The following is a 16757-nucleotide window of genomic DNA, read 5'->3' as shown; positions in this document are numbered from 1 at the left end:
GCCGGGCCCTGGCGGGGGCGGTGGCACGCTGGAGCCGGAGCCGGAGGCTGAGCCGGAGCCGTGCGGGGCCGGGGTGAGCCCTCCCGCCGGCTCCATGCGGGGCGAGCCGCCCGCCTGGGCCCCGGGGCCGGCGCAGGCGGCCGCGCTGCTGGAGGAGGCGGCGGATCTGCTGGTGCTGCACCGAGACTTCGCCGCCGCCGTGGAGCGCTGCGAGGCGGGCTGCGACAGCCTGGGACCCGGCCCCGGCCCCGGCCCCGGGGAGAGGTGCGAGCGCTGCGAGGCGGGCTGCGACAGCCTGGGCCCCGGCCCCGGCCCCGGGGAGAGGTGCGAGCGCTGCGAGGCGGGCTGCGACAGCCTGGGACCCGGCCCCGGCCCCGGGGAGAGGTGCGAGCGCTGCCGGCCTGCGGACGGGCCGGGGTGGCGCTGGGAAGCTGCTCGGTGTCGCATCAGCAGCGGGCTGGCTCCGAGCTTCAGGCCGTGCCCGCCCTGCTTTGGGGTTTCTTTTGTCCCTTTTATCGGTATTAAGGTGTTGCGGATGAAGGGATCTGTGCGCGTTTGAGGGGAAGTGGGGTGTGCCCAGGAGCCTTCCCTTCGTTCTCTCAGAGATACACAGTGCATAACCTCGGAGGTCGAATTGGCCTTTTTATAGGGGGCAGGTAGAGGGGCTACCTGGGCTGCATTGAAGCTCACTGGAAGGGCAAACGAGGTTGTAAGAAGCACTTATTTAGGTGTCTGTTCTCACCAGTTTTGCAGAAGTGAAATGCTCCCTTTGTGTTGTGGGGATTCAGGCGCTGGCCGAGATGAACCGGTGGAGGGAAGTTCTGTCTTGGGTCCTACAATATTACCATGTCCCTGAACATCTGCCTCCAAAAGTTCTGGAGCTGTGGTGAGTTTCTGTCTGTTGCTGTCAGATTTACACACGGGGCTTGCCTTAGGTTTAAGTGCAGGCCAGGCTTGGGTATGATATTTTCACTTTGCATGGTGTAAGTGAGATCTGGGACAGGCCTGTTCTTGATCTGTGTGTGCCTGGAGCTTGCCTGCAAGATTGCTCGTGGTGCTCAAGTCTAAAAGGGGTGATGCTGAGAGAGTAACATCGATAGCTGCACCTGTTGTCTACCTCAGAACTGTCTCTGTGTTTTGATGTACACCCCGGTTTATACCTTCATGAGAGCCTCTCGTGGGCAGCGCTGCCGGCTTCGACAAAGACTTAGGGTCTTCTCCCACTTCTCCCTTGCATTTCAGTATCCTGCTGTACAGCGAAGTGAGAGAGCCGCAGGCGATGCTGGAGGCCGGCGGCAGCTGGCTGAGAGCCCACGCCAACCAGAGGCTCCCCGAGCTGGGCTCGCTGCTGGAGCTGTACGTGGCGCAGGTGCTGCTGCCGCTGGGCCGCTTCGAGGGCGCCGAGGAGCTGGTGCGGGGCTGCGCCGCGCTGGACGGCGAGCGGCAGCTGGCACTGCTCGGCACCGTCTGCGAGAGCCGCCGCCGCTGGGCTCGGCGGGAGGAGACTCTGGGGAGCTCGGCCGCCGAGGAGCAGCAAGACCCAGCCGCAGAAACTGTTCTGGGTGGGCTTTCCCTCTGTTTGTGCTCCTTTTTTATGGTTTCATTCCTAGTTGGTCCCTTACCGGTGAGGAAATCCTGTTGTGTATCACAGCGGGAAATAAAAGACTTGGCGATACCTTTGGCGGGAATTGCAAAGCATATTTAGTCTCTGCCGACATCAGGGGATGACAGTGTCCCGGATCAAAAACACTTTTGGAGGTTTTGGGGTTTATTTTTTTAAGGTAAAAAAGGAAAACTAAGGCTACCTGGCAATCCTTTAAGGGTACGTTTTGTTGGCTTTGTGTACAGTGTTCTTTATTTCCGTTTACAGTTGAGTCCAAGTAGAACAGTGTGTGTGTGGCATTTAAAGCACTGCTTTTTCTCCAGAACTGTAAATCATTTGATGTTTTCGTCCAGGACAGAAGCTGGCACTACTATGGTATAAGATCATATTGTAGTAAAGTAGATGCCTAAAAAAAGAAGTACAATTAACTGTATTCCAAAATTGTACTGTTTCTCTGTTCCCTGTTATATAGAAACCCAAACCAAACCCGAGTCTCACGCAATCAGACTTCCAGTATCTTAGTTTCTTCTTGTCTATATCTGTGTGATTACTTTTTAAACGTTACTTTGCCCTAACAGCCTTTCTGTTCTTGTTTTCCAGGAATGCTGTCCCAAAAGCTCCTGACCATGTTGACGCTGCTACGTAGAGCACTGAGGTCCATGTCAAACCACTTCTATTTACTTCCTTACAAGAAGATGCTCTTGGCTACTTTTTTGCTGTACCTGGTGGTGGTGAGATTAGACCCAGGTACAGGATTAAGATTTCCAATTTTTCAAATGCCGTCATGGTTACCGAGAAGAAATGAGCTCCTTGTAATAAATTTGGTCTGTGTAAATGTCTCAGGGAGACACAAAATCTGGGTGACTAGGAACTTAGTGTGTCTAATGTTTCCAGCTGCAGTCCCTGTAGAAAGATGAAGCTCCACAAATGCCAGTTTTCTGAAAACTCTTTGCAGCAGACTGTGGTACAGACTGTGAGGGGCAGGCAGAGCTGTTCTAGACTCAGCCTTTTCCTCATCGAACAAAGGAAGAGAACTAGGTTTTTATTAACTCTGGCTGGGGGTAGTTCTTCCTTAATATGTTTAGTGTATGTTAGTTTTACCTAGTTAGTTTTACTAAGTTATTTTTACCTTTTTTCTTCTGCTTTGCAGCTTCTCCCACGTCACTGCCATTCATTTACAAACTGGTCCAGCTCTTCCGACAGGCTTGGGCAGCTGTGCTTTCTCCAATCCATAGGCCTCCAATTCGAGACTAAGTGTCTTCCTCCACTAAAAGTGTCACCTTGTCTTGGGGATCTTACCAGGCTCTTCAGGGACTGTTGAAATCTGAGGTGACCAGCCGTGGACTCCTGGAATTTCTTCAGACAGGGAATGGTGGTGTATGAATTTTGAAGGCGCAGCAAGCATTCCTGACATTTTGCTTGGTCCTGTCCAACACTAGGGTAAAGCCATTCCTTCCGTATCTACAACTGAATAAGAATCCTCCTTTTCAAACACTTGGCTTTGGATGTGTCTCTTGAGTGAGTAGCCAGTTACGAATTATGGAAGAAGTTCTCATCCTTGCAAATGCCGAGCAGTTCTCTGAACAAGTGCAATAGTGTTCCTGGAAGCATGACTGTAAAAGGCAAAGGAGTACCAGTGATCAGGGGAATATTCTCTTGTGCCTGAAGACATCTGAAAAGCCCAGTTCCTGCACATGGGATTTAGGACAAGCACATGGAATAAAAACACTGGAGAAAGTAAAGCCTATTGCGTTTTGAAAGCCATGGTTTCTCTCGTGACCGATGCCTCTTTGGACAGGCACACTGGATTTTAGTCATATTTAAGCCAGGAAGATGAGGTGGTGGGCCACAAAGACTGGTGTGCTGTATCTACTCCTCTTAAATGCAAATCACAGCACTTAGTGCTTGCCCGATGCATAGTCATTCTTAGAAGCACTTGGTGGTGGTGGTAAGGAAATAGAGCTATTTTTTTAAATTATATTCTATATTATTGTCCAGTTGAACAACTGAAGTTGTTGCTTTGTTTCACTCTTTCCCTACCTCTTGCTTTGTTTATGTAGATGTCAAAAAGTCTCTTTGTATATCTAGAATTGCTCCCCAGGTCCCCAGTATCCAGAGTCCTGGGTTAGATGGGAGTCATTTAGCAGTGCTCTGTCATTCAGAACAGAAGTTTATTTTTTTATAGAAAGAGATACTTCTCTGACATCACAAGATCTTCCCCAAGATCAGTGGCAAGAAAATTGTACATCTGCAGGTCTGTCACCAGACCAACTCCATTTCTGACCACTTGGGGCAGAAATTGGAGGTTTGGGGTAGAACATTTATTTCTCCTCCATCCATTCATCCATCCGTCATCAATTGACAAAGGGCAAATTCCTTTAGGAGGGAGCACCGACCTAACGAAACACTGCTTTCACACTGTTGTGTGCTGGAGGGGACAGGTTGAAGGTGAAAGGCCACGGACAAATTGGCCTCTGTCATCCCAGCACCTGTGCCAAAAGGGTGCAAACTCACTGATGTCAGCCCAAGCTACAAAATGTCAGGGCAGCCCTTTTGGTGGGCCCACAGCAAACCCATGAGCAGTAGCAGTGTAGATCCCAGTGTGGTGTGTTGGGACCCTCAGACTGTGCGTGGTCTGTTGCTTTGCTCCTTACTGGGACACTTTGAAAAGAGTCTTAATCTTCACTGCTAAAAATAATTGTCTGTTTCATCTTAAATTATCCCAAAAAAGAGCTACACTCCAGCATTACTGTCAGACAAACTCAGGCAGGTTATTCATGGGTGCAGTAACGACCTTGTCTGGTTGTCTCAAGAGTTTTTAAAACCCAAACCAATCCCATATCCCTCCCCAAAGTTTTTGTCTCTGCCAGGATTCTGCTACTCTACTCTTAACCAGGTTAAGTAGCACGTAGCTTTTCCACATAAAAAGGTAATTTTTTTGTATACTCTGCACACACAGGGAAGAGCAGCCTTTGCTATTGCTAAATGCTTCCTGTAATCCAGCTGCAAGTGTAGTTACAACACTGAAACCAACGCTTGATGTGAAATGAGAATGAAACACAGCAGCTCTGTCTGGAGTTGAGCTCTTCCAAGAAATGACCAGGATGAGCCTTGTGCCCCCCTGCTTTGCAAGGCCTCGAGTTAAGTCCTTTGTAAGCCAGGTAGTGAAATGGCAAACTTCACTCTGAAGTCAGGCCAAATTCTTATCAAAGTGACTGTTAGGTAATGAAGACTTTTTGCTGCAGTCTTCTGGCATCATTTTCTGTTGGATGGCAGAGGTGCAGTTTTGGAGGTTGGTTTGGACCAGTGGTTTCAGCAGGCCATACATAGTTTTTAGAATGCTGTTAAGTGTCATTTTCCAGGACTTTTAACACTCAACTTTATTTTAAGTGTAGGTTGATAACCTTGACTTTGTTGGATTACTACTGATTTAGAATTTATATTGTTTTTAATTTATCATGAAAGAGCAAGAAGGCAGAAATAAGGTATCACGGGTTTTTTTCTGCAATTAATACTAAAACTGCAGTATCTAATTTTTATAATAAAGTGACTACTGATTTACCTCTTTGTAGAGTTGCTTGTTTGTTCTGTGATTGCGTATATTTTTAAAAATGGCATTTATTGTATCGATACACTACAAAGTATATCAAAGGTTTTGTTTCTCATTGTTTTGTAGCTTCAGCGTATTTGAATTAAGTAGAGAATATCTTCAGTGTGAATCTGATGAGATCTAATCCACTGATGATCTTGGCAGGGTGTGAGTCTGCATTTTGGGATGGCCAAGACCAATAGTACCAAGAATAAAGTACGTGGCATTCATTGTTACTGGATGAATGTATCTTTATATTAGAATTAACTACACTTACTGTATTAGGGGAGAAAACTCTGCCAATAAGAAGTAAAAATACACAGCTCAGTTCTCTGTTTCAGGGATAATGCTTGAAAACCAGTATTTTATCAATGTACCAGTGTTACACAGGTGCTTCTTTACTGGAGTTTGGAAGTTCAGAAATCCTGAAATGAGATGCTGCTGGTTCTCCCAGCAGGTGGCAACAGTCTAACAGAAAACAGTTACACAGGGAACCCAAGGAAAGTGTTTAAATGTTCACTCACTTTCCCAGGAAGGTATTAACAATGTGTGGGAAATGCAAAGACTTACACGTCCCAAATTAAAAGGAAAAGAGGATTTTGTGTGATCACCTAAGAACTTACTAAAAGTGCACTGTGATGTAAAATGGCATAATAATATTCTAAAATAATCCATGATTCTGTCACTGTTGGCGAGTCACTCAGGTAACCAACCTGTAGGGAGGCGGTGATGTACACCCAGTAGAGGAGAAAAAGCATTTTACTGTCCTTCTTTTGCCTCTTGGGGTGTTTCAATCTCCAGCATATTTGCCCAGCATATTGAGTTGAGGGAAGAAGGGGAAAGGGGAATGCTGGTGTTTGTCTTCCCGAGCCAGTGCTGGAGCCCTGCTGTCCTGGTTGTGGCTGAGCACCTCCCTGTCCATGGGAAGTGTGAATCCACCCCTTTCTTTGCTTTGCTTGTGTCTTAAACGACACCTCAACCCACAGGTTCTCTCTTACTCTTCTGATTCAGTGCTCAGTTGCCAGCTGGGGATAAACCAGCACAACAGTACTTCTGAGTTCTAGATTATTCAAAAATGCCCTTCCCAGAGTGAAAATGTGAGACTGTTCCTTAGTCTCAAAGCAACAATCTGATGGTTTTCTGAAGAACTTTGAGATTCACTTTAAACAAAGCAGTAGATGGAACTTGTCATGGAAATTCTTTGTTAAAAAAACAATTATGGCTCCAGAAATTATGGCTCTGTCGCTTTTCCCAGCCAAAACTGAAGAGTAATGATTTGCAGGTTTGTGTAAAGAACAGCAAAATGAAGACTATACCGAAGTGAGTTTATAAAAACCAGTATGAACAATTTCTCACTGTTGAAATGTAGGTGTTAAGATATTTCTGTGCTTGCCAGCAGTGGCAGAACAACTATTATTATCATGTCAGAGTAGACTAACCTGCATTTTAGGAGTTGTCTGTTTAATGTCTGCTGATTAAACATCATCATAAACAGCACAATTATAAAGTCTGAGAATACATAATGCAGATTCAAGCAATGAAGTGCACCTTCCTCTTTGTTACCTAGGGGTTGCAAACACAAGGATTTCTCTACTGAGAGAAGCCGCTGCTTTCCAGTGGGGAACTAGTGCAGAAGGAGCAAAGTGGTGGAGGCTGCTGCACTAATTTGGTGTCAGAATGTTGGGGTGATGCCTCCAGACCTGTCCTGCAATAAACACTGCAGTAAGAATCAAATTTCTTTCTGTGTTTGGGCAGAGAAGTGAGAGTCTGTACTGAAAGCTGTCCCGTGCTGCCGACAGCCTGGAGGACTGGACATGAAAGAGAAGTAATAGAAGTAAATTGAAATGTTGTTAGATAAGCCAGGAGATCATTTAAAAGAGCTAGTAGAGCACACTTAAGAATGGTAATTGCTTACTTTCCAGATCTCTACTTTTGTTTTTCTTCTATCCTTCTCTTTTCCGTTCATTTGCCCTCTTATGCCTCATGCACTGGAATTTCTGCGTGATTTTCATCTACAGAAGTACGTGTTGGCAGAACAGGGAACTGTGGTGGTGCAGGTGATGTGAAATCCTGAGGTGTGAGAAGGCACAGTGTACAGTGTGTTACGTGGTGCAGTGTGTGGATAAAGTGATGTGAAATCCTGAGGTGTGAGAAGGCACAGTGTACAGTGTGTTACGTGGTGCAGTGTGTGGATAAAGTGATGTGAAATCCCGAGGTGTGAGAAGGCACAGTGTACAGTGTGTTACGTGGTGCAGTGTGTGGATAAAGTGATGTGAAATCCCGAGGTGTGAGAAGGCACAGTGTACAGTGTGTTACGTGGTGCAGTGTGTGGATAAAGTGATGTGAAATCCTGAGGTGTGAGAAGGCACAGTGTACAGTGTGTTACGTGGTGCAGTGTGTGGATAAAGTGATGTGAAATCCCGAGGTGTGAGAAGGCACAGTGTACAGTGTGTTACGTGGTGCAGTGTGTGGATAAAGTGATGTGAAATCCTGAGGTATGAGAAGGCACAGTGTACAGTGTGTTACGTGGTGCAGTGTGTGGATAAAGTGATGTGAAATCCTGAGGTGTGAGAAGGCACAGTGTACAGTGTGTTACGTGGTGCAGTGTGTGGATAAAGCAATGTGAAATCCTGAGGTGTGACAAAACACAATGTACAGTGTGTTACGTGGCCACACTCCCAATTCCTAAGCGTGCCAGCCCTGGCTGCACTGGGTTTGGAGCCCGGGGTGTCCCTGAGCCCGGCCTGTGTGGCTGGATTAGCACAGGAGCGGTGTTGGAGGCACAGGGTGACCTCTTCCCCCAGCGCTGTGACACTGAGGCGCAGCAGCAGCTGCGGGGCCCAGGGTGCCTCCTGCTGCAGCCAGAGCCAGGCTCCAGCACAAACCTGCCAGCAGCGATCCCACAGGGAGGGAAACGCCTCTGGAGACACCATGGTAAGGGGGACGTGGGAACACCGGCACCGGGAGGGCCGTGGGCGAGGGAAGGCAGCGGGGTCTGCTGTTGTTATCGGTAGGTTTTGCCACGGAACCCCGATCTCACACACTTCTTACCACGTAAGAAGATGGGAAAGGAGTGCAGAAAACCTCACTGAAACATTACATTTTCCTCTGAGAAAATTAGTGTAATAAGGTAAATTAGATGTGGAGTCTTAGCTGTTTGGTACTTTTCTGTTGTGACCACGTTTTTCCCAACACCAGTTCATTTTCACACGAGATAATTTTTTTTTTAGAAATGTTTTAAATTTAGCCCCAATGGCTATACTGTCCATAGCCATGCAGGGTATGCATGTGTGTTTCTGGGGTCCATGAATCCTTTTATATACGTATGCGTTTAAGTAAGTGAAAAAAATGCCCTTTTCTCTTTAAGTGTTGGGGGTTTGTTATGAATCCATAGAAACCTCTCAAAACGTCTTCAGATGTGAAAAAAACATCCATTTCACTTTGTACCCCAGTATATCTCTAGCAGTGAGTCTAATTTTGGTGCAGAGGAAGAACTATGTTAATTTCTGCCAGCTCATCTCACAGGCAAAACTTGTCCCCGAGCTTCCCAGACCTAGGGAAGTGAGCGTGTTTGTGGAACAGCTGGAAGACTATAGTCTGCCTTTTGCAGTAAATCCTGGAGCCAGGTATTAGCTGGTTTTTTTAAGAGTCAAAGCAGTCCCAAGTTTAGTTTCACAAAGGATCTGGTCCTTTCTGCTGTTTCTTTGTTAGACCCATCCTGGTGCTTTAGTGGTAGGATGTGAAACATGAGTTTGGAATAGGCTCCAAATTAAAATATCACGTAAAGATCAGTTTACTCTGACTGTGACACTGAATAAGGCCCACTTCCCTACTAAAACTCTGGCACCTATTTTAATGCTGTTTACAAAATCAGAAACCTCTTTTTCTCTTTGGCAGAATATTTTCAAATCACTGCTGTGGTAGGAGAAGATGAAGTGGCTCAAAAGGCAGGGTTGAGATACAGTTTCAAACTAGTGCCGCTGAAAACTCAGTCTGAAAAGTCTCCAGCTACAGCCCTATACGAAGCTTTACAATATTAACTTCTTAAGGCAGCATTCACTTGTTCTATCTGTGAAAAACCAGACCAATTCCTCTACAGAGCTGAAGTGAGCAAAGCAGCTCTTTAGGTTTAAAATACTGCTCGACTTGTAATTGTCATTTTGCTTCAAAAGATATTCTTTTTAAAAGCCAACTGGCCTCATTGCTATATTTGAAAAGACAAGAAACTGATTTTTCTCACTGCCAGCCTCACAGATTCCCACTGGGATTTGAAAGAAAAGGCAGGAGCCTGGAAGGTCAGCATTAATTGAATTCTCTAAGCCCAAATACGCCTTCGGTGTCTCCTGTGTGATCCTCCAGATTGTGACACGCTGATTTATGAAGCCCCATTGTCACTCAAACAGACTTTTGCACAACTCAGTTGAGAAAAGCAGGGTTGTGCAAGTACACTTGCATTTGCAGAGTCAGCAGCTTAGAAATGAGTACTGAACAGAAATAATTTATTTTGTCGAATGAAAGATTTAAATTGAGCTTCCATGTTCATTTGAACTTCTGGGGGTGACTAGCTGGGGTCAGTGATGACTTTTGAAATTCCAGTTGCTTCTGAAAAAATGTCTTCGGTTATGTTTCTTAAACACAAATATGTGTCAATTTGTGACGGAAACACTGCCCCAGAGATGTTGCTGGTCACACATTGTGACTGAAAATTTAGTTTTTAGGGAGGATACATTTCATTCTCAGGTCACAGAATGATTTTGCTGGGTAAGCAGTTACAGAATTTAATTAAAAAGAAAAAACAAATTAACTGGTGAAATCTGATGGTGCCATTGGTTATCTCTAAATGCAATATTACAAAACAAGAATGAGTGAGGACCATCCTCTGCCCTTAAAGGCATCTCAATTCTCCTCCCCTCTCCAAAGCCTGGCAGTGGTCAGTGAGCTGCTCACTGGAAACCATTCTTGACAATGAGCTGTTTTCTGCATGGCGCCCCAGCATTGTCTGGAAAAATATTAACTGCCCTAAGCCAAAACTGTGCCAGTTTGGTTTTAATTATCAATCAGCACAGGAGATCACAGGCCAGTGTTCAGTATTATGACCTGACATTTTTTTACTCTCTAGTATAGACAGGGCCCTGGGGACCACAAAACCAGAGCTCAGGCAGCTTTAACTGCTCCAAAGCAGAAACCAAATCTGAAAACAACCCACATGCCTGAAACAACTCTCTACTCAAAAAAATGCTCTTCGCTACACCCAGTGTTGCAATTGTTGGGACTAACCCAGAAGTATCAGCTTTATAATTCTGTTTGTGAACTTATGAAATCCAGCACCAGGGCCTTCTTGCTTTTAAGTGCAGAGGATTTTGGAGCAATTGTCACCTGCCTACTTTAGCCTGGTGTTACAGAGTTTTCTCTTCCTGGCTGCCACAGAAACAGTGCTGGAAATCATACAAATACACCATACTGCAACGGCACTGCCTGACAAGCAATGGACCCGTGATGTAAAATTAAAGGCTGCTCATGAGCTGGAAGGAACATTTGTTTCAGCCAAGGAAATCTAATAATTTCCTTAGGTGAAAGCAGCTCTTCCAAGATTCCACGCTAGCCTGCTATCAGAGGGTAGAAGGATCAAAAGACGTCACCTGCCTTGGGTTACGTAAGGGTGGAAGATTCCACATGGCTGTGTCAGGTTCCAGCCAGGAGTAAAAATAAACTAAACTGGGATGGGCTCCTCAGCAGGCCCAATCCAGGAAGAAAGGTGGGGTTAGTGTATTTGAAATTAGTTTTCCTGTTTTAATATACTTCTACAGTACTCCACACAGCTCTCAATTTTTTAAAGAATTGTCCCAGTATCTGGCATGTGCAGTCTCATTGGGGTGGTGGGGCTGAACAGCTGACAGTGACAATTCAGCGATTTTTTAGGAAAAGCAATACACTGGGAAAATGAAACTGCCAGGAATAAGGAGGGCCAGGGTGCACTGCTTTTCCTGACCCTGCCTCTTCTCTCTCCCCTCAGCGTGAGTGCATCTCCGTTCACGTTGGCCAGGCCGGAGTGCAGATAGGAAACGCGTGCTGGGAACTCTTCTGTCTGGAGCACGGCATTCAGCCCGACGGCACCTTCAAGGACCTGCAAGACAAACTCGGCTCTGACGACTCTTTCACCACATTCTTCAACGAAACAGCCACCGGGAAGCATGTGCCACGGGCTGTGATGGTGGACTTGGAACCGTCGGTGGTAGGTCAGTAGAGAACTGGACCTGCAAAATGGAGATGAGGCTGCTTTCCCTCATGTCACCGCGCTGTGCCACCAGTCTTCGCTGGCACAAAGAGCCCTTTGTGCCTCGGGCTACCAGTAGGCAGCACGAAATTAATTTTCTTGTGACACAGGGCGCCAGATTCACAGGTGTTACAAACAGGAACAGGAGGATCCCCAGCAGTTTAATAGCTGGTACAACTTCCCTTTGCATCAATATTTAACTTTGGGGTTTGTTTATCATGGCATTTTTGCCATTTAACTTCTGCTTTTCTTCATTTTGGATTCAAAGTGGGAGCCTGACCGCTTCCCTCCAATAATAGAAGAATGTCTAAAAACTGGGGCACCTGAATTTCTTCACACTTTTTTTTTTTTCTGGGGGCTTGTGGATGCAGGCTGTACTTGTCACCAACAAGCTCATGAGAAGACAAGTGGCTGAAGATACACCATAAATCAATCAGATGCAACAATGAAAAAATGCTCCAGACACATTTCCCTTCTCCATCAGCATCTCTCTTTTGGCATCATGAGCTCCTGTGGCTGAGAGCACGCATTGATGACAACAACACCCAGAGTCTGTTAGCACTGGAGCATATTCTCACCATTTCTCTTTCTTCTTCAGATGAAGTACGGGCTGGCACCTTCCGGGAGCTTTTTCACCCAGAACAGCTGATCACTGGAAAGGAAGATGCAGCCAATAACTATGCCCGTGGCCACTACACCATTGGCAAGGAGAGCATTGATGTGGTGCTGGATCGTGTCCGTAAGCTGGTAAATCCCGGTGGTTTTGGAACAGCAGCCTGGACTCTGCAGAAGAAAGAGGGGCAGAACTAACAGCTTGTTAATTGCAAATGATACCAATGGTTCAGAAAAGAGGTTGCAGCTCATACAGACGGTGTCTTGGACACGGTACAGAAGAGAGAAGCCCAGCAGTTCACTTCTCAGCCGCATACCTCCAGGCATTTTTATAAAGTGCTTCTGAATATGTAGTTTTTAATTATTAGCACAGGCCTACAGCACTGATACTGACACTGAAGGGTGAATTACGCAGTTGTACATTGCTGGTTTCAGCAGGAATAACAGAGCAGTGTGAAGTTCAGAGAGAGAGGCAGGACAGATCCCCATGTCATAGGCTGAGACAGTGGGGAAAGCAAAGGTTGGAATTATCGCCAGCCCTTTCCCAGGAAAACTTGACATGAAATCTATGCCTGTGACTGCTCACTCCTTCAGCTCAGGAGAAGCTCACATAGCAAAATCTTTTCCACCTTTTTCAGCCACTGCTGTTTCACCTTCTCTTTTGCTTTCTAGACCGATGCCTGTTCTGGGCTGCAAGGATTCCTGATCTTCCACAGCTTTGGTGGCGGTACCGGCTCTGGATTTACCTCCTTGCTGATGGAACGCCTCTCCGTGGATTACGGAAAGAAGTCCAAACTGGAGTTCGCCATCTACCCAGCCCCTCAGGTGTCCACCGCCGTGGTGGAACCCTACAATTCCATCCTGACCACGCACACCACCCTGGAGCATTCGGACTGCGCCTTCATGGTGGACAACGAGGCCATCTACGACATCTGCCGCCGCAACCTGGACATCGAGCGCCCCACCTACACCAACCTGAACCGCCTCATCAGCCAGATCGTCTCCTCCATCACCGCCTCGCTGCGCTTCGACGGCGCCCTCAACGTGGACCTGACCGAGTTCCAGACCAACCTGGTGCCCTACCCGCGCATCCACTTCCCGCTGGTGACCTACGCCCCCATCATCTCCTCCGACAGAGCGCACCACGAGCAGCTCTCGGTGGCCGAGATCACCAACGCCTGCTTCGAGCCCAACAACCAGATGGTGAAGTGTGACCCGAGGCACGGCAAGTACATGGCCTGCTGCATGCTCTACCGGGGCGACGTCGTCCCCAAGGACGTCAACGTGGCCATCGCTGCCATCAAGACCAAGAGAACCATCCAGTTTGTCGACTGGTGTCCAACAGGCTTCAAGGTGAGTGGGGAGGTTGGAATTCTGGAAGCTGAGGGGTTTAGGTTTTCCGTGCTAAAAGACCCTCAAGCAAGCACTGCATTTGGCCTGAGGATGTGGAGCAGGCTCCCGAAATTGAGTGATGGCCCCGGGGTTGTGGGTGTGTGGTTTGAATAGGACTGTGTGACCTCACAGGGTGAAAAACTTAGAATTTAAGGTTTTAATATATAGTAATATATATGGGGCAATAGGGACAATTTAAGGCATTGTCTAAGTCCTTCTTCTTTGTTTTGGATGTTTTTTTCTAACTGGGTGAAAAAGGTCCACATTGCAGACCTCTGGTGGTCAATTATTGGGTTAAAAGTATAAATAATATAGGTGTCATCTCATTATTAGGTAATTAGAGCTTAAAAGACCAAAGAAAGAGTTAGAGGTACTCCATTTTCTACCTTGCTAGTGAGAGCTCACGGCTCGTGAGGCTGAGCTGTAGATAAGAATTAATAAACACCGAGTCCAAACACGAGACTGAGACTCCCGTGTGTTAATCCCGGCTCTAACACGAAGAAAAGAAGATAAGAAACCCACATTTTAATAGTGCACCCTGCCACGAGCTTCTCTTTAGTGCTCAGTCTAGTAGAAAACTTGTATTTAAAGTTTTCTATCTTGTCTGTTTCTCCTATTTCCCCCTGAATGTGGGGGAAAATATAGATATTTCCCAACAAACGTAAGAAGGATGCATTTATATAAAATGTGCCTTTTCTCCTTTGGACATCCCACTGACACAGGCTCTTACATATTTAAATAAGAGAAAATTCAAAGTGTGTATAGGTTAAAATTGAAAGACCTGACCTTTAGAATAGCCAATGTGTGTTGCCTCTGAGGCACAATCTAAAATTGGGGAAATAACAAAACTGATAAAATTAATAAAGGAAATGCTGATATTAGGGAATCTCTTAGTTAACCTAGAAATACTATACAGCCTCTCCCCACTGGCTACACAGCAGCGTTGGGAAACATATTTTCAACAATAACACAGACATTAACAGTGGAAAAACATTTGTCATACAGACAGCTCCTTCAACAGTGAAAACTTTCAACTGGGAACCAACTTTTTATGCAAGTTTCTACAGAGCATCTTGGTGAAACCCTGTGTTCAGTATTGAGGAGCTGTTAAGAAAGCTACAAATTCATATATTAAACAGTAGAACAGTACAGATATTAAAATGAGGGTGCATGATGCTCTTTGACATTTGCAATGGCACTTGCCATCTGGCACCACTCCGCCCCGCCGTCTGTAACTTCACTCACATTTCCCCAGCTCTTTGACTGCCTCCTGCTCCTGCTGTTTGACAGCCTTCTCTGGCATTCCTGTTTCCAGGTGGGGATCAACTACCAGCCTCCCACCGTTGTTCCCGGGGGAGACCTGGCCCAGGTTCAGCGGGCAGTCTGCATGCTGAGCAACACCACGGCCATCGCCGAGGCTTGGGCGAGGCTCGACCACAAGTTTGACCTGATGTACGCCAAGAGAGCCTTTGTGCACTGGTACGTGGGTGAAGGCATGGAGGAGGGAGAGTTCGCAGAGGCCCGAGAGGACCTGGCTGCCCTGGAAAAGGACTATGAGGAAGTGGGAACCGACTCATTTGAGGAAGAGAATGACGGGGAGTAATTTTGAAATACATTTTGCTCCTGGTGAGCGCGGAATTCTCTGTGTCTCAGTGTACTGCATGCGTCAATCAACAACTAGATCAGCTTTTCTGTACGTTGTAAACATAAACTTAGTCATACAGTGACATTTTTTATTGTATAAACGACAGGCAAATGATCCTGTAAGGTACCATCAGCTGTAGTGATGCCCCTCCACTCCCAGTAATGTAAAAACACTTGCTCACCCTTGCACACTTAATGTGAGCCCCTTTAAGCTCTAAAGCAGAGGATAAGCTCAGTACATTCCACGTAGGTCACCCCAAAAAGCTGCAGAACCCTGCTTCCTGCTCCTGCATGACAGCAGCAGAGCCAACAGGGACACCACAGACACCTGCCAAAGCCGGGATTCCGTGGAATCCCCAATCAGCTACGACATTCCCTGGGGTATTTGAAAAGTCATGGCAATCAGGTGAAATGCCAGGGGACTGGAAAAAGGGAAACACTGTCCCTGTTGTTAAAAAGGGTTGAAAGGAGGGTCCTGGTGATTGCCTCACCTCTGTGCCTGAAGATCGTGGAAGAAGTCCTCCTAGAAGCTATGCTAAGGCATATGGAGGGCAGATTTAATTGGATGCTCATGGATAAATTAATTAATAAAATGCATGAAGTACCTCAAGGTGCTCATGCACAAATTAACTGGGAATTTATTAACGCCTTTGTGCACCAAATAAGATATTGTCTCGCTTTTTGATTAGGTCCTCCTACATGCATTTGTGAACCTCCTCGCTCATTTCAGAATCTGGATTTTTTAATGATGTTAATACAGAATTTCTTTCAAGAAGGATCTGTCTATATAAAGTAAGACAACTCTTAGAAATACCCAAGCTGCCTTCTTTTCAAGACTGTGAACTTCCAGACCTGAAAACCTTCCTGGGACTGATTCTGCCAGATTTTCTCTCAAAAATTAATACAACATCTCTCCTTTGCTGCACAGTTGTGTTCATAAATTCCCAATTAATTAATGCATGAGTGCTAATTCCCTCACATTTCTCATCCTTTTCCCACCTCACATTTCCCACCCTTTTTTCTCTCCTTTTTCACCTCATGTTTCCTGCCATTTTTTCCCTCTCTTTTTCTGCCCTTTCCCCCTCTGTTTAAATACTTCAAATGTCGGAAAAAGGGAGATTTTTCCACAATTAAACTTCAAATAACAGAAAAGGCAAGTTATCCTTTAACTGATACCCTTAAAAACCCAAGTGAAGGGGGATCCCCTCCAATTTAAACACATACAATAATGAAAAAGGAGGTTTTCCCCTCAGTTTAAACCCCTTTTCCATCAAACCTCTCTCTTTTTCTGGGGTCGCTGGGATGCAGTAGGGAGGGGAGTGCACTGAGGGGCTGGGATGGGACTGAGAGCACTTGGGAGGGGCTGGAGGCACTGGGATGGGACTAGGAAGGTGAAATTAAAGAGAAAGAAAAAGGATCTTCCCTGCACCCCCAGATGCTGCCCCACCTGCTCAGGTGCACTGCTCCCTCTCCTGTGCTGTCCTGAGGCATGGGGCTTGGCCCTCACACCCGAGCAATGCTCCAGGAGCATCCAGGGCTTCCCCTGCTCCTGCAAACGCTGCCACCGTGTCTTTGGAGGGATTCCCGGAGATTGCCGCTCCAGCAGGGACAGTAACTCCGCTGGAAGCAGCCCTGAGCAGGGC

The 16757-nt window shown here is 46.5% G+C and overlaps 2 protein-coding genes across 4 annotated transcripts; both read left to right on the top strand.

The window, feature by feature from the left end:
* The first annotated feature begins 82 nt into the window (after positions 1 to 82).
* On the top strand, positions 83 to 2892 carry PEX26 (peroxisomal biogenesis factor 26). Its single transcript, XM_040063446.2, has 5 exons — positions 83 to 264; positions 746 to 886; positions 1243 to 1562; positions 2204 to 2350; positions 2754 to 2892. The coding sequence occupies exons 1-5, from the start codon at positions 95 to 97 to the stop codon at positions 2855 to 2857; spliced, it is 882 nt and encodes a 293-aa protein (XP_039919380.1). The 5' UTR covers positions 83 to 94; the 3' UTR covers positions 2858 to 2892.
* Positions 2893 to 3420: 528 nt separating this feature from the next.
* Positions 3421 to 15977, top strand: TUBA8 (tubulin alpha 8). Of its 3 annotated transcripts, XM_058420434.1 has the most exons (7): positions 3421 to 3551; positions 5286 to 5408; positions 6760 to 6914; positions 11206 to 11428; positions 12065 to 12213; positions 12751 to 13431; positions 14786 to 15111. In XM_058420434.1, the coding sequence occupies exons 4-7, from the start codon at positions 11401 to 11403 to the stop codon at positions 15071 to 15073; spliced, it is 1146 nt and encodes a 381-aa protein (XP_058276417.1). In that variant the 5' UTR covers positions 3421 to 3551; positions 5286 to 5408; positions 6760 to 6914; positions 11206 to 11400; the 3' UTR covers positions 15074 to 15111. The 3 variants fall into 3 exon arrangements, with proteins under 3 accessions (XP_058276417.1, XP_039919368.1, XP_039919367.1); XM_040063434.2 differs by lacking the exons at positions 3421 to 3551; positions 5286 to 5408; positions 6760 to 6914 and adding exons at positions 8034 to 8126; positions 15804 to 15977 and having other exon boundaries at positions 14786 to 15096; XM_040063433.2 differs by lacking the exons at positions 3421 to 3551; positions 5286 to 5408; positions 6760 to 6914 and adding an exon at positions 8034 to 8126.
* The last annotated feature ends 780 nt before the right edge of the window (positions 15978 to 16757 follow it).

This window comes from Hirundo rustica, chromosome 4, assembly GCF_015227805.2.
Source record: "Hirundo rustica isolate bHirRus1 chromosome 4, bHirRus1.pri.v3, whole genome shotgun sequence".
Classification (NCBI taxonomy): domain Eukaryota; kingdom Metazoa; phylum Chordata; class Aves; order Passeriformes; family Hirundinidae; genus Hirundo; species Hirundo rustica.
The sequence above is the reverse complement of the archived record's forward strand: the minus strand, read 5'-3'. Positions and strand labels throughout refer to the sequence as shown.